This window comes from Pestalotiopsis fici, assembly GCF_000516985.1.
Source record: "Pestalotiopsis fici W106-1 unplaced genomic scaffold PFICI_Scf_5, whole genome shotgun sequence".
Lineage (NCBI taxonomy): Eukaryota > Fungi > Ascomycota > Sordariomycetes > Amphisphaeriales > Sporocadaceae > Pestalotiopsis > Pestalotiopsis fici.
Window position 1 is genome coordinate 2,520,736 of NW_006917095.1, and position 26,157 is coordinate 2,546,892.

The window sequence follows — 26,157 nt, forward strand, 5'->3', positions numbered from 1 at the left end:
TTTAAACCCACTGTTTGTTAAGAGTACCCGGTTTATCGGTGCATATAGAATACTGGATGAATACTGCTACTAAGAAATATAGTTGCCTATAGCAAAAAAAGATGGGCATTCTCCCCCGCCTGGATTCGAACCAAGAACCTCCTGATCTCTACTAAACAGTCATACTGTTATATACAAGTCAGGCTCGCTACCGTTGCGACACAAGGGATAGTTTTAGACCCACTGTTTGTTGAAAGTACCTGGTTTATCGATGCATGTAATATACCGAATGAATACTGCTACCAAGAAAAATAGTTCCTTTGCAGCATTCCAGGAAACATTCCAAGATTTAACCGTGATTGACCCAACAGGAAAGCGTATCTAGAGGTTCCTTCGAACCAATTCTGCACGGCATAAGTTTCCTCCTTTATTGCATAACACAATGAGAACACAGGAGAGAATATCACTTTCTAAGCCTTGATCGCACACGACCTCCAAATGGACTCATGCCTTCTTTCGTATGTAGTATAAGTATTCCAAAGATATGGCATCATGCTCCTCTCTTACACATGATGTTTCTGTTCTGCTATATGCCTTAGCGGTACACCATCCTTTGCTAGAGCCCCTATGAAAAGCATGCAAACAAGCTGTAGAGTCTATCTATCTATAATCATGCCCTAGCCTGTGTTTAGGTCCGAACATCTTCCTTCCTTCAAGCGATGAAGTCATCACCATCCCAGGCTGATTAATGAATTTATCTCACCTGAGCCGATATGTGAAGGGGGGACTGAAGACGAGATGATCGAGCAAGCATTGAAAGATGTCTGAGTTGATCTCTAGTCTACAAAAGAGAGGCGCTGAAGAGCGAACTATATACCCACGCAGGTGATCTGCGGTGGGTACTGACTACGTCAGTGCGACAATGTATTTTGTCTGAATGTGGCTGGCTATATTAAGCAGCGAACATGGCATTTGCTGGATGTTTTTCAAGTGGGGAAAAGTCTTGGAATACTCTGATTGCTGTGCGTATTTGAGAACTTTCAGTTGAGTGGCAATGGTCTTCAGACCTCTAACTATCAGAAGTCTCTGTTCTAGTTGCTGGGCGACGGAATAAATCGCGAGCCTCCTTCAAATCATCCTCCATCTTCATCAGATGGAAAACATCTACCGTCATTATAATGAATGACAGTCTCTCGGCGAGTTTCTGAAGCGGCTGGATAGTACCCCGCAATACTTCAAAACAATGTCCCCCGACAGGTTTGTCGTGTTTCTTCGCTATCTCGAAGAATTTCTCCCGCGCCTGGATCCATTCCGGCTCATCGCCCACTCCAAGATTGGCGGGAAAGTTCATGCTGACTCGCGCATCGACTGATCCAAGCCAAACGATGTCGATTTCGGGAACTTCGGTCAATATGGCATCAAGGTTATTGATCCCTAAAGATGTTAGCCATCGAATCTTGCACAAGCAAGGTATGTCATACCTTCAAGAGATTCAATCTGTATCATCACTGCAGCCTGATCGTTCAGGCCCTGATGCAAATCACGTCCAGGTGTCAAAGACATATCTGCCAACTGAGGCATTAATCGGAAGGGTGGTACAGATCGATTGCCATTTGACCTTGTGCCAAATTTGGTACTGGCCATGACATGTTTCGCCTGCTCGACAGTCTCAACCTACAAGACAGTGTTATCACTCATGTCAGATTGTATACCCAAGCCATATATTGGATTTTCAGAACCCCTTGGATCGTGTCACATACCTGTGGAACAATGATGCTTGCTCCGGCATCCAAGGCATAGCCAATATTGGCATGGTCATGTCCCGGCACTCGCACCCAGGGGATAGTGCGGCCTTGACTCATGAAGATAGTTTCATGGACCATTGTTGTCATGGTTTCGACATTGCAAGCAGTATGCTCCCAGTCGATCCAAACACAATCAAAATTCATCGGTGCAACCGCACGTGTAATTGGAATGGAGCTCAACCCAGCATAGTAACCGAGAAGTGGTGGGATTCTCCCTTTGTAGGCATCCCGAACAGCATCACGTGCTCGATGGGGTTGAAAGAAAGACGGTGCGGCGTAAGCCAGCATGCCCTGCGACGAAGTATCCATCTCTCTCAGACTTGATTTGAATGTAATTCAGGAGTGCAGAATATGGAGAAGTTTTCGATTATTTTCATGCGTCGAAATCGAGTCTTTTTACTCTGACGATGGTCCAGGTTCTGATCTGGTATAAGGACCTTCAACAATCGACTTTTATTGTCGACTACAGACCATTCGAGCAGTTGAACGACAAGGCCTGGAGATATGAGATAGGGGTTAGATATGAATAAGTTCCGAAGCCGACCGCGAATCGGCAATTAATGAGCATTGGATGATTCTCCGATAATTGCGCTCGGGACTTTACAGAACAAACTCAAATTTTGCTGTGGGTCTGCACCAGGCAAATAGTCGATTGCACTTACGCGGCATACAAGTCGATGCCGACCAGTCGGTCTTTATGAGCTTAGATGATTGGGCAGTCACCACGTATCTTGTGCATATCGTGGTTTGAATTTGTCATGCAAGCGAAAGGACCGCCACACTTTTGTTTACAAGAAACTTTCATGTCTGTCTTTCGATTCCACAACTCACCGAGAATCCATTTTGTTCTATTCGGAGACAACAGAAACCCAATCGTCACTAAACCATGAAACATCACAGACAGCCACCCCCAGTCGAAAAAATGATTCATGGAAGTCTTTTTGCCTGGATGCAAGTTGTATCAGGACACCTAGTGATATTCAATTGCTGGGGTTATATTACGTCGTAAGTGAACCATCTCTATACCGCTAAATTGTCGACTTATGACACTAGGTTCGGGCTTTTCCAACAATATTATGTTGAAAATGGGACGGGTTCAGCTTCTCAGATCGCGTGGATTGGGTCTCTACAAATGCTTCTTCTCAATATCATTGGGCTTTTCTCAGGACGGATAGTCGACCACGGATACCTTCGCCATTCTGTGACTCTAGGCTGTTGTCTTCAGGTGCTTGGTGTTTTTATGACAGCATTGTCCACAAAGTACTGGCAGCTAGTTCTCGCGCAGGGTATATGCAGCGGTCTCGGGCATGGTTGCCTATTTGCGCCCACGATTTCGAATATTTCAGCCCATTTCAAGGAACGAAGGGCATTAGCGGTTGCATTAGCAACGTGCGGTGCTTCAACTGGAGGCATGGTGTTTCCAGCTATTGCTTATACCTGTCTGCCATCTTTAGGCTTTCGGTGGACTGTTCTCATCATGGGCTTTGTCGTCACGTTCAATGCTGCTATAATTATATTCTTCACCAATAGTAGCAACGAAATCCGAAAGCCGCAGTCTCTCATCGATCTGCGGGCGTTCAAAGAGCCGCCATACTCACTTTTTGCCTTGTGCGCGTTTTTCTCGCTGTGGGGCTTATATTTCGCATATTTTTACGTTAGTCATCTGGTCTTGAACACACTCGCTTTGCTAACAGCTTAGGTCGGAATATACGCACGTACCGTTTTACACTTCTCCGCAAAGCAATCCTTATTAATCATTATGGCAATGAATGGCATAGGCGTTGTTGGACGAGTAGCTGCAGCACTTTTGGCAGACAAATACTTCACGCCTTTGAAATTGCTGATTCCAGCAATGGGGGTCAGTGGAATCTTGCTGATCTGTTGGAATTGGGTATCCTCGACTCAGGGACTATTTGGGTGGGCCTGTACATATGGGATGGTGGCAAACACCGCTCAAAGTCTCTTCCCGGCCAGCGTTGGCGACTTGAGCCGGGACCGGACGCGCCTCGGAACAAGAACAGGAATGGTCCTAGCTGTGACCGGTATTCCTTGCTGCTTCGGACCACCACTGGGTGGATTACTCGTTGAGATCAACCATGGCCACTACCTCTACGCACAACTATTCGGGGGGCTTACTTTGATTATTGGAAGTTTGGTTTTCTTGACAGCTCTTTTTTATCGAAGAAGAGATCAAAATAGATAGCGGGAAGAACGTGAATCATGAAACTCTTTTCACTTGAATATTATTCTCGTAAGTCATGGGTCGATTCAGCGGTAATGAGTATCCATGCTGCTCGAGGTGTCAATTGCCATGGGCGCATATCAACAATAAGGGCCAACTCGGTCATTAAGAGAGTACCAGAACAATCAGGTAGGACAAAAGATGGGGGTTTGCTAATTCATGTTTTCACACCAACAGTCTGGTTCCTAAATAGCAGTTTCGAGTCGCTCTATTGACACAGACAAGTCCTCTAGAGACTACTACGAGCGCCTTCAATGTTCACTGTTGTGGATTGTCTTGTAGGTCCATTATTATGAAAAGGGGAAATTAAATGGGCATCGGGCGGGTTTCTGGCAAGATCTTGGATCACTCATGTGCCGTCGAGCGCATGGAAATTTATATGCGACTTTCAAACAAGTCTCCATCTACGAGACCTCAAAGTGTCTGTACACTCTGGTACGGTCCATTTAGGACCACAGGGGTCCTTCAATTCCCCATAGATCTTGTGTGACGTTATTTTCTAACATGGACCCTTTTCATAACGAAATTCCCTGTGCCCTATTCGGTGAGCTATCTCCTAAATGTTTGATTCCTTATTATTCTATTCATTTGCTCATATAGCCCCGGATTGTAGAGGCCTCCCAGGCAATTTTAAGACACTAAATGGCGAATTCGAGAAGATGATGGTAGCAGGAGAACATAAGACTCCGTGTTCTCGAGACTACTGACAGCGGGCGAGATTGTCTGAAATATCAAAGAAAAAATCTAAATGTGTTTTCTAGCTTAGCAACCCTATCAATTCTCCAGGCCAATTTCGTACAGCTTCTCGTATTCAGACAACAGCCGCATTCGCCACATACACGAGAGCCGTGTCAATGTTTCCTTCGTCAAGAAATATCAAAACCGCGAAGCTGTATGGTACCGAACCGCAATGCAAGGTCAACCAATTTGCCTTTGGAATCGTCATCCAGTTTCCCATTTTTCTCATCTCGATCCAGATTCGTAACAGTGACAAAACCTCCATAAGCATGGCTTATCTCGACACGACGATTCCAGCTAAACATGGGATGTTTTTCTCGAACCAGGTATGGCGAAGAACCCCGGCTGATTATTTCAAACTGCTCAGTGTCGCGGAACTGACTCGAGTGCCCGGTCTGAAACCTCCCATCTGCTCTGACCAGAACGCAAGAGTGCCAAGGCATCATACCGAACTCATCGGGTTGAGGAATCAAGGGAATCGAGATTTTTGATGCTCCGGTTGATCGATGGATTGAAAGTCTTATATGGTCTGGGAACCGAGACGATAGAACTTGTTCATAAGCCTATAGATATTAGCAGTCATACAATGCCATCAGGTGGAGGAAACGTACCAGTAGTCTTTGCATCATCCGCTTTGCTACTTCTTGTGTTTCGCTTTCATACTTCGCCGGGGAAGCTTTGATGACAGGGTCAACCTCAGGCCCCCATCGAAGGTCTTCAAATGCTGACTTCACATATTGTTGGTATGTTAGCAGAGTGTCGGGGTCATTTTCGATTTTCGCCTGTAGCTGATCGCGCGTAAGAGTGAGGCGCTTCTCCATTTCCTGTCTACACACGTCGGCAACTACCAAGTACTCTTTCTTTGATAGGGAGTCGCCATCGCCAAGGCCCAGGACATCGAATAGCCGGGTGAATTTGATGTGAGTACATCCCTTCTCCTTGGCCATCTGGCGAAGCTGGAGCCCATAGTCGTAAAAGTCGCTGTCAGGAATTCCTAGAAGGTCTACATAATACAAACACCGATGTTAATGTTCTGCCGAGTAGGGACTGCAGGGTATATCCTACCATTGTACACTGGACCGTCAGACACAAGCGTCAATTCCACTCCCATTGGATATATTTGAGCCAAGCTTGTGCAGAGATGATCCAAGCGTGCCAATCCTAATTCTTCACCGAAATCGGCGTTGCCACTCAACACCTTGTCCAAGTTCGGGTTTTTCCATGGGAACGCCGGTAGCAACAACTTAATTGGGCGTCCTGAATTTTGCGAATTGAGGATTGTGGTGCGAATAAATCCTTCGTACGCAGTCGACAGCTTCGTTTGTAGATGGTCCTTGGACTCAGAGATAGCAGAGAAGGAGCGGAAAACATGAAGGATATCCTCGACAAGCAGTTCTGAGGCGGGTAATATTCTCGGGGTTGTATCCATGTTGTCTGAAAGATGAAATGACGATAATTGACGTGGAATTGAACAGAATGAGTGCAGTAATTGAGAGCTTGCAAATCGTTCCATGATTTTCCTGTCCAGGATGATGCTCCTTTATAAAGGATATAACTAGATTTAGATGGTGACAGAAATTTCAGCACGGAGGTAGCGTACCCGCAATTCACTACAACAAACCAAGCTCGAAGAATGCTCTAGTCTCACCAGTCAATTCGGAGGTATGAGTTGATGCACCAATAGGACGCAAGCGTGCGAGCAGTCCAGTCGACATCTGTTCACGGTGTGGGGCCCCGCATTCATACTCGAGTGTGTTCCTTGCATGATGCTTTCCGGAGGCTGGTCGGAACTTAAGGATCTCGGATGTTAAGTGATTTTGAACATACTGGGAGTGATGACGATGTCGGCATTACATCGTACAGGGTCTTCATAAAGACGGATGATTTCGGCGATTTGTCAACGCTGCGCAGTCGGAACTTTTCTGGGGCATCGGCCACTTGGAGCATAAACTGGATGAGCTCAATGTTCAATATTCCATGCTACAGCCACTATATATTATAATAATATTGAGTGATAAGAGGCACTGTTACTCTAGTAATCATACGACATCTCATATTCACAGTTCAGAACATTCCATACTGCTAAGTACAAAGCACAAAACATTTTGTATCAATAACTTGAACAATAATGGCAGTCCAGGCACCTCGACTCGGCCATATCGCCACTCGCTCTGATGATGAATCTCGCTTTCCTATAGACTCGGAACAAACCATCAAACGTATCGGAACCTATCTTGCAGAAGTCGACAGAGTGGTTGGATTGATCATGGATATTCTCGAGAAATTCAGCCTTGTCGAGCCAGGAAATACCGAGTATGTTGGCAGAAAGGTGTTTTCGCCAAGAGTCAGGCGTCATGTCATTTGTGGGCATGAGATACCAATGGTACTTCCAGCGTTTCCATCGAAGAGTATCAACTTCCGAGACAAAGTACTCGGAACTTTGCCTGACCTGGGCGAAGAGCTAGCACTGGATAGACTCAACGATCTTTGTTCTCAGATACAAAAGATATACCGACCAGGCGCGATGGTGCTCATCGCAACAGATGGCGCTTGCTACAATGGTACGCACACGCATTTGATCAACCCAGCATTCACTAATCGAATTGAACAGACCTTACTGGAGTGAGCGACTCGAATCTTTGGGAGTATGGGGCCACACTCCGTGCCATGGTCGCCAAGAAGGGGTACCATTGCATCAAGTTCGCACGTTTCATGAATCTCCTGGGATTATACACGGAACCCGTCATGACCAAAGAGACCTTTTGCCGTCTTCTACAACCAAGCCGCGAGAGTTTGATGCAACGATACCTCCCTCCCAATTTCGACGTCAATGTTTGCATCAGGGAAGATCCTGATTACCATGATACCTACAATGCATATGCAAGATTTCTGAAGAAAGATCTTGCATTCGGTGCGATTAGGGACGCAATGACAAGCGGCAAGAAGTACAAGGCAAAGGTTAATCAGACTGCAAAGGACATGATCACCCGTGGCGTGGTAAGTTTTCACATGAGGGTACGTACCTGAGCCAAACTAACAAAATTTGATCTAGGCCTATGCGGCGCTGATCCGCGAGCAATGCCCTGAGCATGTCCGACTTTCCATCCATCCTTCGACAGGACTCACCAAGATATTCATAGCTCTGGTCCCGCAGCCGGGCTCCGTTTCAATGAGTCCGTGGCATTGTGCTGTGGCCGTGGATGTACAAGGGAGGTTCAAAACTGGACACAAGAGCGTTTGGCAAGAAACGCATGACTTGGTGTACAAGTCTAATCGCCCGTACTTCTTCCGAGAGCGTTCGGACTTGTACAATTGGGAGGCAAAGGTAGACTTTGACCATCTTTACGACCGCAAGCTTGTAATTCGCAACATGGCAGACAAGCCCCATGAACTCTCCGAGTCTGATAAGGGACGGCTGGCCTCCCTCATTGCCCTTCAGGCTCAAGTCACTTTGGAAGGGTTTTAGGGAAAGAATTTGGAAGTTGGTTCATCGAATGCAACATTTGGAAGCACACCAGTCTTTACCGCCAAAGTCCTGATTGAAGTCAGGTTGAACGTTGGTAGTGTGAAACGGCGGGTGAATACCACAATCTAGCAAGTAAATTTTCAGTACAATCTTGGATGCATTCATGTAGTTAGCATACAGCAGTACTATCCAGTCATTACCGCCAACTTTCACTACTGCCGGATGCGCTTGATGTTTGAGGTCTTTCCTCTTCTGCAGAAGTGATGCGCGGTTGAGTGATGAGTGATTATTGCACCAGGATCTATATTGATTTTACCTGGGACGGTACCGTCATACAAGCGACTTGATACACCGGATTCGGCGCAACAAGAAATCATCCCAGGGGCTGGAGACTGTGAGTCGACTTAGCTCGGCAATTACATAGGAACAAAGTAAAGCATCGTTGTGTTCAGTGGGGTGCGTGCCACTCCAAATTCCATTTGAGTGTGCCAAGATGGATCCTCGTGCGTCAAGTTACCCATGACGAGGCACCACAATGAACATCTGGGGCTGTTCGAGGTCTTTCTGCGTACTGTCGAGATTTTACACCGCTTGCGACACAGTCGGTCCGGAACCCCCCGAATTCGACATGCAAGACTTAAAGACGATAGAGCTGCCATGCTATGCCTAGCTGATACCACGATCGTCCCCAAGTGTATTTTCATCAAAACATGAATAATACCTGAAGGAACGAGTGTTAGTGAGCCTAGAAGTAATATGTCCTTGCCTCGATAACGAGGCTCTGCGAACGATGCTCTTTACATTAGTTTTTGATAATAACTTTTACCCCTAGCTATTTCTTGAGTAACGACCTGCCAGTCTACTCGGAGATCCACGTCATAAGATAACAACCCCAAAACTTGCGGCAGCGAAAGATGTCCATATTGCCCTATCAGATCTATACTCCTGTTCGAAAATGCCGACCATTTCTCTGAATCATACAAGTGTTTTGAGGGAAGCTTGAACGAAGAGAAACTAATAGTTACAATCAAGGCCATCATGACACGTCAATTGATACCACGGACCAACTGATATAATTTAGGAAAACTGAAATCGATCTATTTATTGATAACACGAAGGAAATGGAAAATTTCGCTTAATCTAATAGCCCCATTGCTGAAGCCATAAGTCCATCCACTCTGGACTGACGTGCACGAGAGATGACAAGGTCTTACTTCTGGCAACACTCAGACCCGTTTCGAGTGGCACGCTTTGCGAACCCGACTTCAACGACTCAAAGAAATCCAGGAGCTTCAAACCAGGAAGTTCTTCAGGGCCGATTGTCATGTTCTCATCATGTACTCGACGCAGTGCATCTACCCATTCGTTCCAAGAAAGAATCTTCAATGACTCACCGAGCCGTTCAGCTACCACAGGTACCAGCTCGGACCATGTAGTGGTATTCGGGTTGATAGCATGATAGAATCTTACATCTTTGGTATGCGATGAGGTTTGCGACGAGAATTGCCCCGTCGCCATGTTTTGCTCAAGACCAGCAAGTTCAATAATGACGTCCGCCAATATATCCACAGGAATCCAGTCGATTCGATTGAAATCTCCAAGAGATGACGGTAATATGCCGAGATTATGAGAAGTCGAGATGATCTGTTTTAATTAGTTTCAAATTACAGAATACTGAACGGGGAGGATGACTTACTGTAGGCAGCCACTCATTTCTATTCCATTGACCCTCGCCCGTTCTCACGGGGCCTGCTATTTGACCAACGCGACATATAGAAGCGTTGATACCAGTTCTAGCTACAGCGTCTTGTATGATCATCTCACAGACTGTCTTCGCACAGATGTAGCCATTGGAATCAATCTCATCGGAGTGAATCGGGGCCTCAGGGATCGTTGGAGCGCCGCGGACTTGTGTAGCTACTCCTATGGTAGAGATAAAGAAGAGACTTGAACTCTTCCTGGTACTCTTGCATAGATCGATCAGACGACGTGTGCCTCGAATGTGAGGCTCGAACGATTCAAGGTCCCAATTGAAGTTGACGGGCCATTGGTTGTCTAAGGAAAGTCAGTCTAATCCCTGCTTTGAAATACGTGTACCTACGAATGACATGCGAGACCTCATGAAGCAATTCACTGTAGTCTTCAAATCTCAAGCCAAAATACGGCTTGGAAAGGTCTGCGTGAAGAAATTTGACTTTCTCTTTTGGAAAATCCGTACCAAGCCCGCGACATATGTTGACATCAGTCTGTAGTCTGAGACCGACTTCCGCGCGATTGAGACAGTAAATTGTCGCAACATGGTCCAAAGACATCAACCTGGCAAGGATGTATGAGCCCAAAGATCCCGTACTTCCCGTCAGCAACACTGTGATGGACTCGCCCCTTGGGCTATAGAACTCTCTGAGGCGAGCCATTTGGCGTTGCATATCACGCTTTTGAATGGGGGACCCTGCCGAAGAGCCAATGGGCTGCCCCATTCTCAATATGTGCGCTAAGAACAGGGACAGACGTTCGATGGTTGGTTCCGTGTAAATGGTTCTCGAAGAGATTGCTGTCGGTTCGATTCCTTTGCTCGACAGCATGAGTCGAAGCGACTTCGTAAGGCGCAGCACGAAAAGTGAATCAACTCCAGCCCTAAACAGGTCGTCTTGAGGTGAAAGATCTCCATACCCACTTCCAAGGCTACCAACAAGTTCTAGGAGAGAAGATTGGATATCTCCCAAAGAGCTAAAATCAGCACTTTGAATGATCTCGATTGCTGATTGAACTAGTTCCTGTTCCTTGTATAGACTGTCGATATCACCAGCGTACATCTGCAGCGTAGCTCGCCGCTTGATGGTGCGTTTGTCGGTACGTAGAAATGGCTTATCCGGCCGGGTGAACATGATGTAATCTTTGCCAATAGTACCATATGATGGCGATAACTCGTTGGCCTGTTGTACGAGGCCATAGATTGCATCCACCATTTCATTCCTTTCCGAAAGATTGCGGACTTGGGAGTTCTTGGGCTCAATCAGAAGGCCAGCCTGGAACTTGCCACTACCAATGACAAGACAGCCGGCAACGTTCGGATGAGAACTGACAAGCGTTTCAACAGCGGAAGGCGCAAACTTTTGCGCGTTAGACAGAACAATCAGTTCATCTGCTCTCCCCCGGTAGATCCAGTGATTCGGTTTCGTGGGATGCTTCGCATAGAGGTCCTTGAGTGACATTTCATGAACGTCAGAAAAAGTGTGGAACAATCCCTGGAAGAGATTTGCATGCTCGTTCTTGACAACATGATGCTCGTAAAGCCCTGGTTCGATTTCGCGGAATTCAAATCCCGACCATGGGTGCCAGCAAAAGTAGATCCAGTCCTCGCGATCTGGCACAAGATTTCCGATGAAAAGACCCTCCGTAGTCCCGGTAAGATTGAGTACGCGTACCACGCTGTTCACTTTGGAGGCGGGAGCATAGCGAACCGGCCCTCCAGATGCGCATATCAACTTCGAATTGGCGAATTTATCAATCACATCGAAACTCTCGCCTATTTCATCGACAAGAGAGGGCACAATATTCCAGATATCGACAAGGCCCTGTTCGGCCAATGATGCGATAAAATCGACGTTTGGGATGATACTCGAGGGGCCAATGATGCCGTGCGTTTCATAGAAGTTGTTCATCAAGAGATTGAAGACCATTCCAGCACCCTTGATAGTAGTTAGCAGTCTGTATTATTTCCGGCCTAAAGTGATATACTGACATGGTAGAAGGGAAACGCTGAATATAGCCTATCTCCCGGGCTCCACAGCGACGTCCAAGGCTTCATATCATTGTCTCCTTCGACCGATGGAAGCAATCTGACTGCATCCACTGTGCTCAGAAGTCCATTATTCCACCTAATCGGTTTAGGGAGGCCGGTTGTGCCCGACGTATGTAGAATGCAGAAAGGATCCTTTGATGCGTCTTTCCAGACCTTTTCATATGGGAAATGAGGCACAGGGTCTGCTTCAAGCAACTCAAAAAGACCTGGAACATTCACCACCACCATTTCCCTCTTCTTTAGAATTTCAGACACGGCTGAGAATGTCGATGAGGCGTTCATCCAGATTTTGCAATCAGTATCCTCCAACAGGGCCATGTTGCCATCCAAGCTGTTTCGAGGCGAGAGCAACAACGCTTGATATCCTGCCTTGATACAGGCAAGCACAACCATCACGTATCGTATGTCATGTGGCCCGATATATGACACGGTTTCGAAGGTCGAGCTACGACCCAGATCTGCGGCCAGTTTCCACGCAAGGGTGTCCACCGCATTGGCCAGTACACGCGCGGTGACATGATGCCAACTCGTCAGTTGCGGGTCGAGTGGAAATGAGTACACAATGCGCTCTGGTGAGCTCTTGGAACGATCGTCCACGATCTGGGGTATCAATCTCCGACCAAAACTGTGAGTTGCGGTCATATTGGGTATAAGTTTCGGTGCTCTTTGTTATTGAGATAAGAGGAACAGTTCAACAATGAAAGAACAATTCGTCATTGAGGGTGCTGAATAGACACCAATTTAAATCTGATTCCTTATGACTGGACATCTATAGATTATCAAATAGTTATGGTTTTTACTCGGGACTTTTGTTTTCGAAGCCTGTATCTTCCGGTATCAACGGAGTCACTCTTGTGGTATATCTGTAAGTATTGCATATTCTGTAACGGGCAAGATACTAGACTTGATATGCGTAGATCTATAACGGAAGTTTATTTCACTTCTTCATTGATAATCATTGTTAAATGCCGCCATTGCGTTCTCCCTTCATCGGGCTTTTTCAATGGTATTGACCGGCCTTGCCAAGATCGAGTTCAATATACTGCCAGGATATGGACCGGGGGTCATTGTTCCCCGAAAGTTTAAATTCTTAAATGCCGATGGAGAAGCCGGCGGAAGCCGGTGGAACCGCCTCGATACTGAACACGTCGGGCGCTCAGCCGAGGTGCCGTGTGATGTGACGCAACGGACAATACGGATAGAGCCAATCCTAGTCTCTCAGAAACCCCAGACGCGGTCTGGACACTTTCAATTCTCCCTTCCACCAAAACACACGGTGCTATAATCCATGATTAAAGAGTACTATGGCTTTTGTCTCCTCACTCAGCTTCTGCAAACCAGTGAGAGCACTGTTATGCGCGAGCAGAAAACCAACCTCTTGGCCATCTCAAAGTCGTCCAATGTCTTGGTATAGAGATATGCACCGTTCAAGTAAGAATATAGCCAACATCGCCATGTTAGAGTGAATTTGCCGTCGCTAACAATAGTCGTCAAGGTCAGCCTGTGAATGTTGGCGTCGTTCTGTTCCCGGCCTTCCAAGCGCTCGACGTGTTTGGTCCTCTGGATGCACTAAATATATTGTCGCGATCCCACTGCATGAACTTGCACATGATTGCCGAAACGATGGATCCTGTAACGACAGCACTACTGCCGTCGCCTCATCGGGCGGCTTCACAATTTAGTCAACTCATCGTGCCAACTTGCACGTTCGAGACTGCGCCATCGCTTGACCTCCTCATAGTCCCTGGTGGACAAGGAACGCGGGATCCGAAGATTTCCAAGGCCGTCTCGTTTGTAACAAGAGTTTACCCGTCGCTGCAACAACTCATTGCTGTCTGTACTGGCGTTGGAATCGCGGCACAGGCGGGAGTGCTGGATGGCAAGCGCGCCACAACAAACAAACTCTCATGGGATTCTACAGTAGCTTTACGCCCAGAAGTCGATTGGGTTTACCAGTCCCGTTGGATTTGTGACGGAAACATATGGACTTCTTCGGGTATTAGTGCAGGTATTGACGTGACTCTCGCATGGATCGAGTCAAGCTACGGTGAAACAACCGCAACAGCCATCGCAAATAGGATGGAGTATGTACGGGCCACAGATCCCTCTCAGGACCCCTTTGCTACGCTATACAAGAAGGAGACGAGTTAGCCATTTCAATTGCTTTTGTTCAAGTTCGGAAAGATAGCAAAAACACTAGCATGATGTTGTGCGTTGCCTACCACGTTCTCGCTGGTTCTCCGACTGTGCTTCTGCCACTTTCAGATTGAGTGAACTTGTGTATCGGAGGAGTGGAGTCTGAAGTTTCGACCTGAATTGCCGAAACTATTCAGAAGTATATAGATAGTCATATCAAAGTCATGCAGGCTACCACGGAACTCTTGTCAGCTTTCATTATGGCAGTTGGCTTGATCAGCGCCATCATGTGTGTCATCTTGGATATCCTGATGCCCAAGGACTCTAAGTGAGTCTTGTCTTGGGGTAGTCTGGACTTCGGTTCATTATACATCACATAAACAGAAACAAGGTGGCAAAGTAGGGCTTTGTGGGGAATCTTGGCAAACTACAGGCCGTCGCAGAGACCGAAGTGAAGGACGGCATCAGAAAAAGGCAGGGGGTTTATGCAAATCAGTGTCTAGATCTTGTGAAGGTTGGAAGAACTCATGGTAGACTGTGGCTCGCGGTGCACAAACTTGCGCAGCACGTGGCATGAGGCTGCAATTCCACGTGCAGCTAGAACGCACAGAAGCGGATACACCTAACGATATGCAATCGCACAGGAGGACTATTGTTGACTGTATGTTTACCTCCGATGAGATTGACGCGCTCCAATTGCCAGAACGTTGCTTTGTTGGCTGATTTCCGTAGCACTGTCATAGGGGAGTATCCAAGCTTTTTCGCAAGAGATCTATCTATTCAGTGACCTGCGATCGTTTGTGTCATTATATCGTGTAACTTCTATCTTTTGTGATCCATGAATATGATAAAACAATCTTGTCTAATTGCAAAAGGATGATGGTGCTCGTTACTGCTGAGCAGGTTCTCCTGACAATCGTAGGTTTTTACATGTACAAGGAAGCTGAGGTTTCGTGGCCACAGAATTAAGTATTTCTTTTCTTTTAAAGATACCTTGCCGATAATAAGTCGGCTCGGCGGCATCTTAAGAAACTACGCGTATCACTCATGGGCCACTAATTTCTAGTGGTGTGAGCGTGTTGTCCGCCAAGTTCGGCGATTTTGACTCCATAGGTAATATACACCCAGGGAAAACCACGTGTCATCCAGACGACAGCCGTTGTACTGTGGGGACGTAGTTTCTAAGATGCAACTCGGTGTAAAGGATCGTTAATATCTTTGGTTTCATTGTTCAAGCCCGCAAGGCAATAGCCCAAGGCCAGCTGTTCTTGAGCGATAAGATAGGATAGAGTTTTGCTCATACGCACATTCTGACGTCTATCTATTGCTGTGCATATTTCCCCACAGGATATATATAGGACAACACAAGTGCCGATGATAAACTACGCTACATCAAAGAAAAATTGCGACCGGGGTATTAGTCACACACCTCTGATCCGAAACAAGGAAGGAAAATTGGCGGAAAATGTGCGGGAAAGGGCTGGTGTAGTGATCCCATTAATGCCAAGCAAAAGCCTGGATCGGTTTTGCAGGGTTCTTTCGTAGATGGATCTTGCGGGTAACGAGGGGATCTGTAGGCTCTTTCGCCCGTCCAATTTTATACCTTGTCTGGACGTCCATTGATAGTCGGAGGCAAGTTTGTAGTACTGATTGGCAGTCTTGGGCCGGCGCGAAGACATTCGTTCTGTATTCAGATTTTAAGGTTTGTTTAGGCAGGGGATCCCTGAAGGCGGGCAATCCCGAGTCCCGATAATATAATTCGACGTCGGCATTTCACAGGAAGATACGTAGCATGCGTTAGCGCTCGGTTGCTAGACAAGACAGGTGCCATATCATATACCTTAGTCAGCAGATAAACTCTGCACATTTCCACGAACATGTATTATTTCATATATATTTACCTAGAATTAGACTAGTAGTTCCCCTTGCGCAATAATGTGGCAGAAAACAATTCAATCTCGGAAGATTCTTTATCCATGCCTTGAGAAAGGCATATAGCTAATTCGTGACTAATCCCCGGCCCGCTTATTAGACTTTTCGGGTAATCCCGCAGAAGTGAGGTATTGTGGTATGATGGGTAAGTAAAACGTCCCTGGTAAGTATTTTGGAGCCACTTGTGCAGCTCTTGTGCACGTCTTGTGCGTGTTTTGGCAGCTATCGAGTGGGCGCCCCATCAGATCTGGTACTTGACCAGGGGTGTTTTATTTACGCCTGCAACCACAAAAGCTTCGAACGGGACGCAGCGAGTTCCAGGCCTTGCAAATCCTAGAAGCCAGGATTGCCATCAAGATAGATAGACAGCAACGAAGTCGAACCACACAGGGGGATCATCCGCGATTCAGACCAAAGACCGCGCGGACTCAGGCAACGTGAGCGTCCGTATGTACAAGACCAAAATTAAGCGAAGCCCAAGCCGAGCCAGGGGTCCGGCTAGGAAGCTAACCTAGGAATCTTCACCTGGACAATACACAAGAAGTGATTATGACGACAGGTGCTACCATGGTAGTTTCAGCATCCTACCCCGGATGCCCAACGACGACCCGAGGTAGCCAAGACTTATAGCGTGCTGCAGAAAGCAAGGCTTTGGAATCAGCTTCCCCCGGATATGCGGCCGCATTTGCCCCGGCTTCTCCGTCTCAATCTCATTGGCGGGAAGGCTTTGGCGAAAGCGAAATTGTGATTGCACCCGCCCTTTGGCCAATCACCTCGAAACAAATGATATCGTTGGCCTTGCTCTTCTCAAAGACGCAATCCGGGAAAATATTAGTTGATTAGATCTTCAAAATATCGGACGATGGTCGACTTTCAAATGAAAGCCCTGGAGATTTAGACTTCATTTGCAGAGGCGCACCCTAACCCATTGGCAAGGGTGCCGGCCAGTGGGTCGATAATAGACAAGGTTATTTACCCCTTTGACTTTGTCTTGTGATCGCTTAGAACGAGATGCGGTGATTGAGTGTTCTACTATGGCAGGCGCGCATCGCTTCAATTCTTGGCGGTGATATCACAAACCGGAGAAAGTACTGCGAAACGGTGGGACCGTTACAAGCTTAACAAAGTTGGTCTACCGATCTCATTCTAAGAATCCAAGTGCCGACGCAGAGTGGACTGCCAACTCTAATACTATCCGCATGACTTAAGTTTCTATATATCGACAAATAGACTGCGATTCGCCAACGGCCGACTGGAAAGTTTCTGATATGTTCTCATCCGTTGACTCAACTAAGTGTGTGTAGTCACAGCTGCGTTGTTTCGAGTATAATCCATACCAAGTTGTCTCTTGCCCAAAGATCTGGGGGTAAGTCAAGGGATTTCTGATGAATTTCCGACGCCTTAAAACTAGGGTGGCAAGTGGTTGAGATGGAGATCGTACGATCACCCTAGAAAGTTCCTAATGTGCCTATCCTTCCAATTGCCAAGGCCATAATAGTTAACGGCGATTTGACAATTGCTTTACCCTTTAAGGCGGAGGAAATGGTCCAAAAACCTAATTACTAAGGATGAGTCAAGTCCTTTTAATGCATTAAAAAGAGAAGTCTAATGCTAAACATCTAATATTTGTAAAAAAGAGACGAATGAAAGGGGATACCGTTATCCACGTGCATTCCTTTAAATAATAACTAGGTAGACTTTTATATTAGGAGATAAACAAAACACCGTGGATTACACAGGCTCGCTTAATTACACAATCGTATATAAGCTTATAATGCATAATGTTTATAAGGCACCCTATTACATTAATTAGAGTTTGCTAATTTTGCCCCTTAGTGTGCCGGTCCGCCTTGTTCGAGACCTTAGTGGATAATAATGCCAGATGCTGGTGTAATAAGGGTTTAACTCAAGTGCCAAGAGTATGGCAGTAGCCAGGCGCAATCATTATGGTTAAAGAGAAGACACGCAAAGGACTCGGATTGCCCAACTAGGAACCGCTGGCATCGTTTATCGTTTGAGGCATTGAAAACCTTAATCTTCATCAAAGGTTCACTCTGCGGCATTTTTATTTTGGGTTTAGTGGAAGAAGTTGAAGTTCGAAGTGCAAGGAGAAAGCTATATTAATAGAATCATAACCTGCTAGAAATTCACTTTTCCGCGCGTCGTAATTTGTTGATTGTACATATACATCACTTAACTCGAAAGAGTACCTATTGTCAATTCTTATGGAAGACGACCATGCGAATCCTTCCCGTCCCAATGGCAAACGCGTTGCCTGCGATCGCTGCCGTGGACAGAAACTGCGATGTCTCCGAACGCACGACAATCCTGCAACTTGCCAGAGGTGCATACGAGCCTCAGTACCCTGCATGACTGATTTCTCAAGACCTCTGGGAAGACCTCCGAGCAAACGAACAGGCCACATAAATGACAACAATTTAGAGACAAGTGGTGACTCGCCTGCATCAGCTGGGCAGCTCCATCTGAGCGACCGAGAGGCTGATAGTGGTGGCATTGAATATCTCGAAACGGCCATGTCCGAAGACCCTTTTGACGCAGAAAGCCTCGCAAATTTTCTCAGTAATGAGAGCCCCCTACCACCAGTTCACTTTGATACTGCATCCACACCGAATGGATTTGACCATTTCAATGGTGATATTCTGTCGCTATTCAATCTGTTATCAAAGGACTTTTCAACAGAGTGGCCCGAGTTCGAGCCGACCAACAAGCTAGATAACGCTGAAAATCTTTCTAATGCATTTGACGAAGTCACCGATATTGGGATTCAGATATCCGATATCCACCTTCGGATTTCAAAGCAGCTCGTCTTGGTGCGGCAACTCCCCTGGGATAAAGAAACGATACTCAAGTTGCGCTGTTCTGAGGGCAGCAATACCTTTAGGCAACCGCATCAAATTGAATCGGTGGAGGAATTCGATCCCATGACAAGTACTATGTCTCTGATTTCAGAGTTCACGCAACTCACCAAAGGTTTACGGGAACCAAACAAAGACGATAACCGAAGATTCTCCTCAGCTCAGCATTTAGCGAACCCTTCACGGTTTATGGACAATGCCAATCTCGCAACAATGCTTTCGACAAATAACAAACTTCTATCAATTTTCGAATACATCCTGTCGCGCGCTATATCCGCACTATCGGACGCTAAACGGCAAAATTCCACCATTCCGCTAAGGCCTTTGCTGTCACTTGGAAAGTACGAGGTTTCACCCCAAATCGAACGAAGTATTGTCGCAAGACTATTATCAAATCTAGTCAGTCATGAGATTGGTATGCTTGAGCGTACTTTGGGAGTTCCCCCAGACTGGGCTGTAATCCCTCAGGACTTCAAAGACGACTACCGTGGGTCAGCTATGCTTGGTGGAACGCGAGGTGAGACAATGCTCAAGGCGATGAACGTAGAGGAGAGGGACGGAACGGACTCAAGCGATCGGAAGGACTGTATAGTAGACCTTCTCAGAAAGAGAATTCATGAGCTCGGACAGATGATGTAGACAAGACTCGCCAATCATTGATGGCTTACAGTCAAGAGGAATACATATGTATATATGCAGATGTTGTAGTACCTTACCCACTATTAGGCTAGTTCATAGTGTGGAGCTTCACATTTTGTTCAGCTAGCATAGTGGTCTGGTGCGATAGCAGATGCTGTCTTTTAGGGCACTGCGATGCATTGATGCTTTCACTATTCATGATATAGCGAGCGTGTTTCAGAAGCTTCGAGTAATATGACGCAAATGCGTTCCGCCGCTGTAGGAGCTAATAGCTGACTGAATGAAGTCATAATACCAGCCAGCTGATTGCATGGGAGTAATGGATTTGAGCTGGCACGATTGCGCAATCACTAGGCCTAGGTAATTTATTCGATAGACTCAAATCAAATCATATGAGCCCTGTTCGTATATATTCGGAAGATCGTGACGGCAATCACCTGGTTTAGCAAATACAATTACAGAGAACTAGCAAAACCATGCCGAACTGTGCCGAACTGTGCCGAACCTCGATTCGTTATAGCGAGACTCGGAGGTTTTGCGAAGAGACTCGGAACTTAGGAAAGCTAAAGAGGCCAGCGGTACGAAATATCCCTCCGGAAGGTATTGTTAATCACGCCAGAGCAGTAACGCGGCGCGCGCGGCCGAATACTTGGTCCCCGACAACTAGGAATTAGAGCTCCGAACAAACAGTCTAGAGCCAAGTGTGAGGGTAACGGTATGGCGAAGAACACCCGACAGTGGGAAGGGAATCACACAGCAATGCGCTGATAATGCAGCTGGTACAGGGAGTCGTCACCTATGTGTGTCTGCTGGCCCGATGATGATGATTGTCCACGACACACTATTCCGATGAGCTAGAACCTCCAAGCCTTCATCCGAGAAAACACCTCGATTCACAAGATAAAATAGCTCGGAAGTAATATATCGTTGCATGCACCTGTCATTTCTATTCCAAACGACGAGTTGATATGCATTGACTTAATGCCTTTACTGCCGTACTGAGATTGAAGCATCAGCAACACGCAATCATGACTTATTCTTCGTCGTACCAGTGGGATGATGAACCTATCCGGCCCCTTGATGCTGACAGCACAATCGGCTGGGCCGGTGTACCGTTGTCGGACACGCTGGGGTACTACGGTGTCATTAAGCGGCCGCAGCTCCCTACCAATGACATTTTGGGATTTGTCCCAGATTATCTGTCTGTGGACGTTAATCGTTTGGTTGATTCATTTCTCCCGGCTTTCGCACAAGCTCTCGAAGCTCAAGATGTGGATGCCATCCTTAGCTACATCCATGACGAAGGCTTTTGGAAGGACGTGGAACTGCTCACTTGGGATATCCGTGCACTTGCAGGTCATGAGAACATCAGGCCGATGCTTACGGAGAGACTCGCCAAAACCATGATCAGCAATGTCCGCATCAGCCCGCATATACCTTCATCGTTGGAGACTCTCGGGGAGGATTTATCCTTCGTTTCTTTCCATTTTGAATTCGATTTCAAACATGGCACAGGCGTCGGAGTCGCACAGCTCAGCCCAATCAAGGCCAAGACTGATGCAGCAACCGAGCTGGCCGATATAGACTCGTGGAAATTATACACGATTGGGACTGCCATCAGTACCGTTGACGGATGGGATGCTGAGACTGGCGACAGGATGCGAAACAGAGAGGCAAGAGTTCATGATCCCTTGGGTAGGGGTCGCAACTACCAAGAGCTAAGAGAAGACGAGCGTGAATACAACAACGGCTGCGAGCCGACGGTTGTAATTATTGGAGCCGGACACGCTGGTCTCGCCATGGCTGCAAGGTTGAAAGTTCTCGGGATACCACATTTGATAATCGAAAAAGAAGGCGCGGCGGGACAAAGCTGGAGCAGTCGCTACGCCTCGCTGTCTTTACATGGACCTACCTTCACAAATCACATGCCGTGTCTGGCATTTCCTCACTGGTTCCCAGAGTTTCTACCCGCACAACAGCTATCCAAATTTCTACATCACTACGCCGAAATTATGGACCTCAATATTTGGACCAAGTCCAAAATTGACGGTGAGAACGCAGTCTACCATGAAGACGAGGGGAAATGGACCATTTCAGTCGAACGCGAAGACGGTAACAAGCGCATACTCCATCCCAAACACCTTGTGGTCGCTACTGGCATCTCTGGCACGCTTCCCAACGTTCCCGAGATTCCAGGCATGAGTGACTTTGAGCAATCTGGAGGCCTGATTGTTCATTCATCCCGTTTTAGAATAGAATCTGACTGGGTCGGTAAGAAATGCATTGTTGTTGGAGCCGGGACTTCCGCTCATGACGTCGCGTACGAGCTGAATGAGAATGGCTGCGAGGTAACCATGATCCAGCGGAGTGCGACACATGTCATGTCTATAGACAGGAGCGTTCGGAATTTCTTCAAATCCCGCGAAAACACAAACCGCCCGGGAGGTCTTACAGTAGATGTCGTGGACCGTTCACTTTACCTCAAGCAGCCGTATCCGGTTGAGTATCAGCTCCTTTGCCGTGGCCAGAAAAAGGCTCGAGAGCTCGACGCCAAGCTCCTGCAGTCGTTACGGGATGTCGACTACCGCCTCCACGACGGATATCACGGCGGGGGTTCTTACTCCATGTTTCCCTTCGACCAGGGTGGTTTCTATTTTGACAATGGCTGCTGCAAGCTCATAGCAGACAAGAAGATTGCGCTCAGACATTCCGAGATAGATCATTTCGCGGAGGGAATTGTTGTCTACAAAGATGGTACCAGCCAGGAGGCCGACATCATCATCTTTGCCACAGGCTATATGCAATCCAAAAGCCCAATCCAGGCGCTTATGGGTGATGAGATGGCGAGAAAGTGCCACGAGCGGTGGGAGAAGGGCAATGCGCTCTTCCTTGGACCCGAGGGGGAATCGATCATCCATTTCTGCCCGCTGCCACAAAAAGGCCTTTATGCCATGCACCATCAGTTTTCTTTCTGCCGATTCCACTCGGCACGGCTCGCGCTTCGTATCAAGGCGGAAGAATTAGGCATCGACGTAATGCCCTATCAAGGCAAGCCCATTGGGCCGCCAAGTACTGCAGCTGGGCGTCAACCTCGACCACCTAAGACTACACAAGAAGTTAGCATTCATTAGTAGCTAAGGTTGAATGAATTACTGCAAGAATACGAGCTCAAACTCCTATAGTCCGGGCTTCCCACTTCCCTCTCTGATAGAAAAGTAGACAAGGTACCTACGTAGCTGAGCTTTCAACATTTGGTCAACCCCTTACCTTACTTTTTATACCTTTATCCACTTGAACAATGTATAATATCTGGCTGGGGAAATGAATAGACATTTACGAAAGCGCTCCTAGGAAGTTCATCATTTCTATGCATAAATAATGCTGGACTCTGCTGACCGTCATCCTGCAAATAAACCTAATCGTCATCCCTTTTTTACTTCCTCGGCCTGCTGACTACGTGTCTTCCTAATGCTCAATATAACTTCTGTCCCTTGCCTCCGCTCCAATAAGCCCGGACACCACTTAACGCTGGGTCCTCTAAAGCATAAAATACTTAAAATTTCCGCTACCATTTGAACGGGCTGATGATCTCTGACATAGCTACGGCCGGCTGGCTGTTTAATGTGTTGGTCAATGGATGAAACAACTAGTTACCTAACTACCCATAAGAGCCTATCTTACCCTTCTTTCCTATGGCTAAATAAAGCTATACGCATATTGGGATATTGTTGGTGACCTTCCCTTGTATCTTTCCTTTTGAACCCCCCCTCCCTCCCTTTGGGCTGGATCTATCCCCAGACCAGCTTAGCGCCCTGTCCTGCTGTGAGCTTCCCTCGTCCTTTGACGATGCCATCGCCAGCGGGTCATGGTCGGGGGAACACCATGATCCCGCGGTCGGAAAGGCTGGCGATTTGACTCGTGGGCCGCCCGCGCCGTGATTTGCCAAAGGATCGACTCGTAGCCCTGGACTTCCCCTGCTGTCAAAATGATGTCTATCCTGTGAAAAGATATGATAGGTATAGGTAATAATTGTTATATTAGTCGAGTTATTCAAATTTAATAGAGGCTGGATGGTCAAAGATATATACATATGTGGAGAAGTGCTCCACTTATTCCCACCTTTTGACATACCCCCCCCTTGCCGTCATTCTTCTCACTTCTGTCGCTCGCCGAATTTTCATTCATACATTGTAGATATCGATTGTCATGGCGTTTCAACCAACCCTAGGCCTAACGAATCCGTAGAAAAGTCCTTACTTCTGTGTAAAAAAAAAAACATCGTCAATGTCATTCATGTGTAAAGTCTTGGTCCGGTTGCGACAGGTCGAAGAAGTCCTGCCTGCTCAAGATCGTCGACCAGACTTGCAAGAACATAGTCGCAGCCTCGTGCCATCCTCAATACCACAGTGACTGGCAGGTACTCGATCTGCATGGAGACAGTACTGTTGTAGGGGACTTCTCCAATCGGCACAACGATCTCAGGGACGCCAGCGAAATTTGCAATGGCCCAGTCATCCAACCCAAATGGTGGTCCAGTGGGCGCTGCTGTGTATTGGTTACGATACGACGGCAAGCCGTTGCCCCAGATATAGGTGTAAAGACCCTCTGAGCAGGACTCTGGGTCGGAACGCCCATACCCTTCTGTCTCCCACCATGTCGTAAATGTGGAGATATTGAAGAGAGCCTGGGCATAAATCTCCTCAGTGACATTCGCTTGGGCGTATCTCCAGCGGGATAGCGGACCTGGGTTTATAAACGGCTGGCGGCCGTCGTGTACAGCGGCATAGTCATCCAAGAAGGGTTTCCCAAGTAGGCGCCACTGGTCGTGCGACACGTAGGTTCCGTATGTCAGATATAGCATATCAGCCAGACTATCTGTGTCGGCCTCGTGCGTACTTGACCAAAGCTCTGTGTAGTTGGCTGCAGTGGACTTGACTTGCAAGAAGCTTTCGAGCGAGAGAATCCAATCGTCGACCATGGATAAAACTTCTTCGGAAGCACCAGCTGAGTTCCGACCAGAACCGTCGTTTCGCATACGGTAGATCTTGCTCGGATAAGAGGTGTAATTGGATGCCATGGTCTCGTAATACACCTGGGTGACCTTGGCCCACAAGCTACCGCTCCGCGCGAAAATGCCGGCCGTGTCAGAGACAGGACTCAGTGGGATGACATGGTCCATAGAAATGGCACCGGTAGACGGTCGGTTGCCAAAGATACCGTTGGCGCCTGCTGGGCCTCGCATGGAGCCGCCAGTATCACTGCCAACCGCGAGATCAAGCCACTCGTACGCAGCAACACCAGCACCGGGTCCAGTCGAAGACCCGCCGGGAATCTGATACCCATCGCCCCTCGGATTGAAGGCAGCGTGGAGGTCGACCCAATCAGCTGTTGGGCGATCTCCGTTGGCAAACTGGACAGTACCCATCTTTCCAACCAAGACGGCGCCAAGGTCGATCAGGCGCTGCACGGACGGGGCAGTTGCATTCTGGGTACCGTACAGGTAGAAGTACGCTCGACTGCCGCCACTTGTTCCTACTCCCTTGACGTGAAAGATATCCTTGACACCAAAACGAAGACCAGCTAGCGGCTGCTCTGGTGTCGCAGTGTAGTATAGCCTCGATGGAACCGCGATGCTTTTTGCCATGACGTTTTCCAGAACTGCTGGCAGAGACTTAAAAGCCCCAGCCTCGTCACTGACGACACCTTGGACAAATGCAAGGTAGTCGTCATTGTATAATCTATGGGCTTTAAATATGCCACCAGTGCAGGTCGAGACGAAGTAAGGACCTTTCGCGATATTCAAAGGCGGGATGTACTGAGCCCGACCAGTCAAATCGGCAGCGATATTGCCTGAAGACATCAGCAATGAGGTGTTAGTCCCGTCCAGGTACGGGCCCAAGCGTGATATATCGACACCCCAGGTCTGGTTGATGATGGACCTGATGTATATGCTGTATAGGAACGCGGGTTGGAACACATCATCCTCGATATCATACTGAGCTGTCAAATTGGCGAGCTCCTCTGATTCGACTTGACTAGCGGACGTCTCGAAGACCGTCAAAGGGTAGAAGTCGCTGTCATCGTTGACTGACTGAGCACTCATGATCTGATGGTAAATCTCTTTGCTTATCTGACCAATAGGCTTACTGCCCACGTAGTATGGAATGCCAGCGAGGGTCACGACCGCGCCATTGTCGACGGGGCCTGCTTTGGCGACGCAGGTCGTGAGGAACAGTAGGAGAATGAACAACATTTTAATGATCGGACAAGTGTCTGGATTATTGATAAATCACTGTCTGGAAACCCAGAGTATCTATACCCCCCAGATGTACTCCCTTTGGCATTCCGACGGGGATATCGTTAGAGGCTGGTAGCCGCAACCGATTGCTCAAAGATTGAACGAGGGTTTTGCGCGTAGCTACGAGGTGCCACTAACATAACTTACTGACAGCACAGTGGATTAAGTAGATACCAACCAAGTCTTGCGGCTCTTATCGCTGGAATAGTACCGGCGAGTCGAACGGAGGTTCGGCTCGGCTACA

The 26,157-nt window shown here is 47.4% G+C and overlaps 8 protein-coding genes across 8 annotated transcripts; 4 read left to right on the forward strand and 4 right to left on the reverse strand.

Annotated features, from left to right (window-relative positions):
• Positions 1–1,048: 1,048 nt before the first annotated feature.
• Positions 1,049–2,093, reverse strand: PFICI_08074 (uncharacterized protein; the record flags this gene model as incomplete). The annotated part of the gene is made up of 3 exons (XM_007836655.1): positions 1,049–1,413; positions 1,461–1,653; positions 1,740–2,093. The coding sequence occupies 3 exons, from the start codon at positions 2,091–2,093 to the stop codon at positions 1,049–1,051; spliced, it is 912 nt and encodes a 303-aa protein (XP_007834846.1).
• A 2,799-nt stretch (positions 2,094–4,892) lies between these two features.
• Positions 4,893–6,193, reverse strand: PFICI_08075 (uncharacterized protein; the record flags this gene model as incomplete). The annotated part of the gene is made up of 3 exons (XM_007836656.1): positions 4,893–5,327; positions 5,376–5,767; positions 5,830–6,193. The coding sequence occupies 3 exons, from the start codon at positions 6,191–6,193 to the stop codon at positions 4,893–4,895; spliced, it is 1,191 nt and encodes a 396-aa protein (XP_007834847.1).
• A 699-nt stretch (positions 6,194–6,892) lies between these two features.
• Positions 6,893–8,230, forward strand: PFICI_08076 (uncharacterized protein; the record flags this gene model as incomplete). Its single annotated transcript, XM_007836657.1, has 3 exons — positions 6,893–7,325; positions 7,376–7,761; positions 7,817–8,230. The coding sequence occupies 3 exons, from the start codon at positions 6,893–6,895 to the stop codon at positions 8,228–8,230; spliced, it is 1,233 nt and encodes a 410-aa protein (XP_007834848.1).
• Positions 8,231–9,370: 1,140 nt separating this feature from the next.
• On the reverse strand, positions 9,371–12,674 carry PFICI_08077 (uncharacterized protein; the record flags this gene model as incomplete). Its single annotated transcript, XM_007836658.1, has 4 exons — positions 9,371–9,874; positions 9,927–10,285; positions 10,332–11,919; positions 11,973–12,674. The coding sequence occupies 4 exons, from the start codon at positions 12,672–12,674 to the stop codon at positions 9,371–9,373; spliced, it is 3,153 nt and encodes a 1,050-aa protein (XP_007834849.1).
• A 981-nt stretch (positions 12,675–13,655) lies between these two features.
• PFICI_08078 (uncharacterized protein) lies at positions 13,656–14,183 on the forward strand (the record flags this gene model as incomplete). The annotated part of the gene is made up of 1 exon (XM_007836659.1): positions 13,656–14,183. One exon carries the CDS (start codon positions 13,656–13,658, stop codon positions 14,181–14,183), a length of 528 nt encoding a protein of 175 aa, XP_007834850.1.
• Positions 14,184–18,469: 4,286 nt separating this feature from the next.
• Positions 18,470–19,615, forward strand: PFICI_08079 (uncharacterized protein; the record flags this gene model as incomplete). The annotated part of the gene is made up of 1 exon (XM_007836660.1): positions 18,470–19,615. The coding sequence occupies one exon, from the start codon at positions 18,470–18,472 to the stop codon at positions 19,613–19,615; it is 1,146 nt and encodes a 381-aa protein (XP_007834851.1).
• Positions 19,616–20,643: 1,028 nt separating this feature from the next.
• Positions 20,644–22,746, forward strand: PFICI_08080 (uncharacterized protein; the record flags this gene model as incomplete). Its single annotated transcript, XM_007836661.1, has 1 exon — positions 20,644–22,746. One exon carries the CDS (start codon positions 20,644–20,646, stop codon positions 22,744–22,746), a length of 2,103 nt encoding a protein of 700 aa, XP_007834852.1.
• A 1,160-nt stretch (positions 22,747–23,906) lies between these two features.
• On the reverse strand, positions 23,907–25,868 carry PFICI_08081 (uncharacterized protein; the record flags this gene model as incomplete). The annotated part of the gene is made up of 1 exon (XM_007836662.1): positions 23,907–25,868. One exon carries the CDS (start codon positions 25,866–25,868, stop codon positions 23,907–23,909), a length of 1,962 nt encoding a protein of 653 aa, XP_007834853.1.
• Between the last annotated feature and the right edge of the window lie 289 nt (positions 25,869–26,157).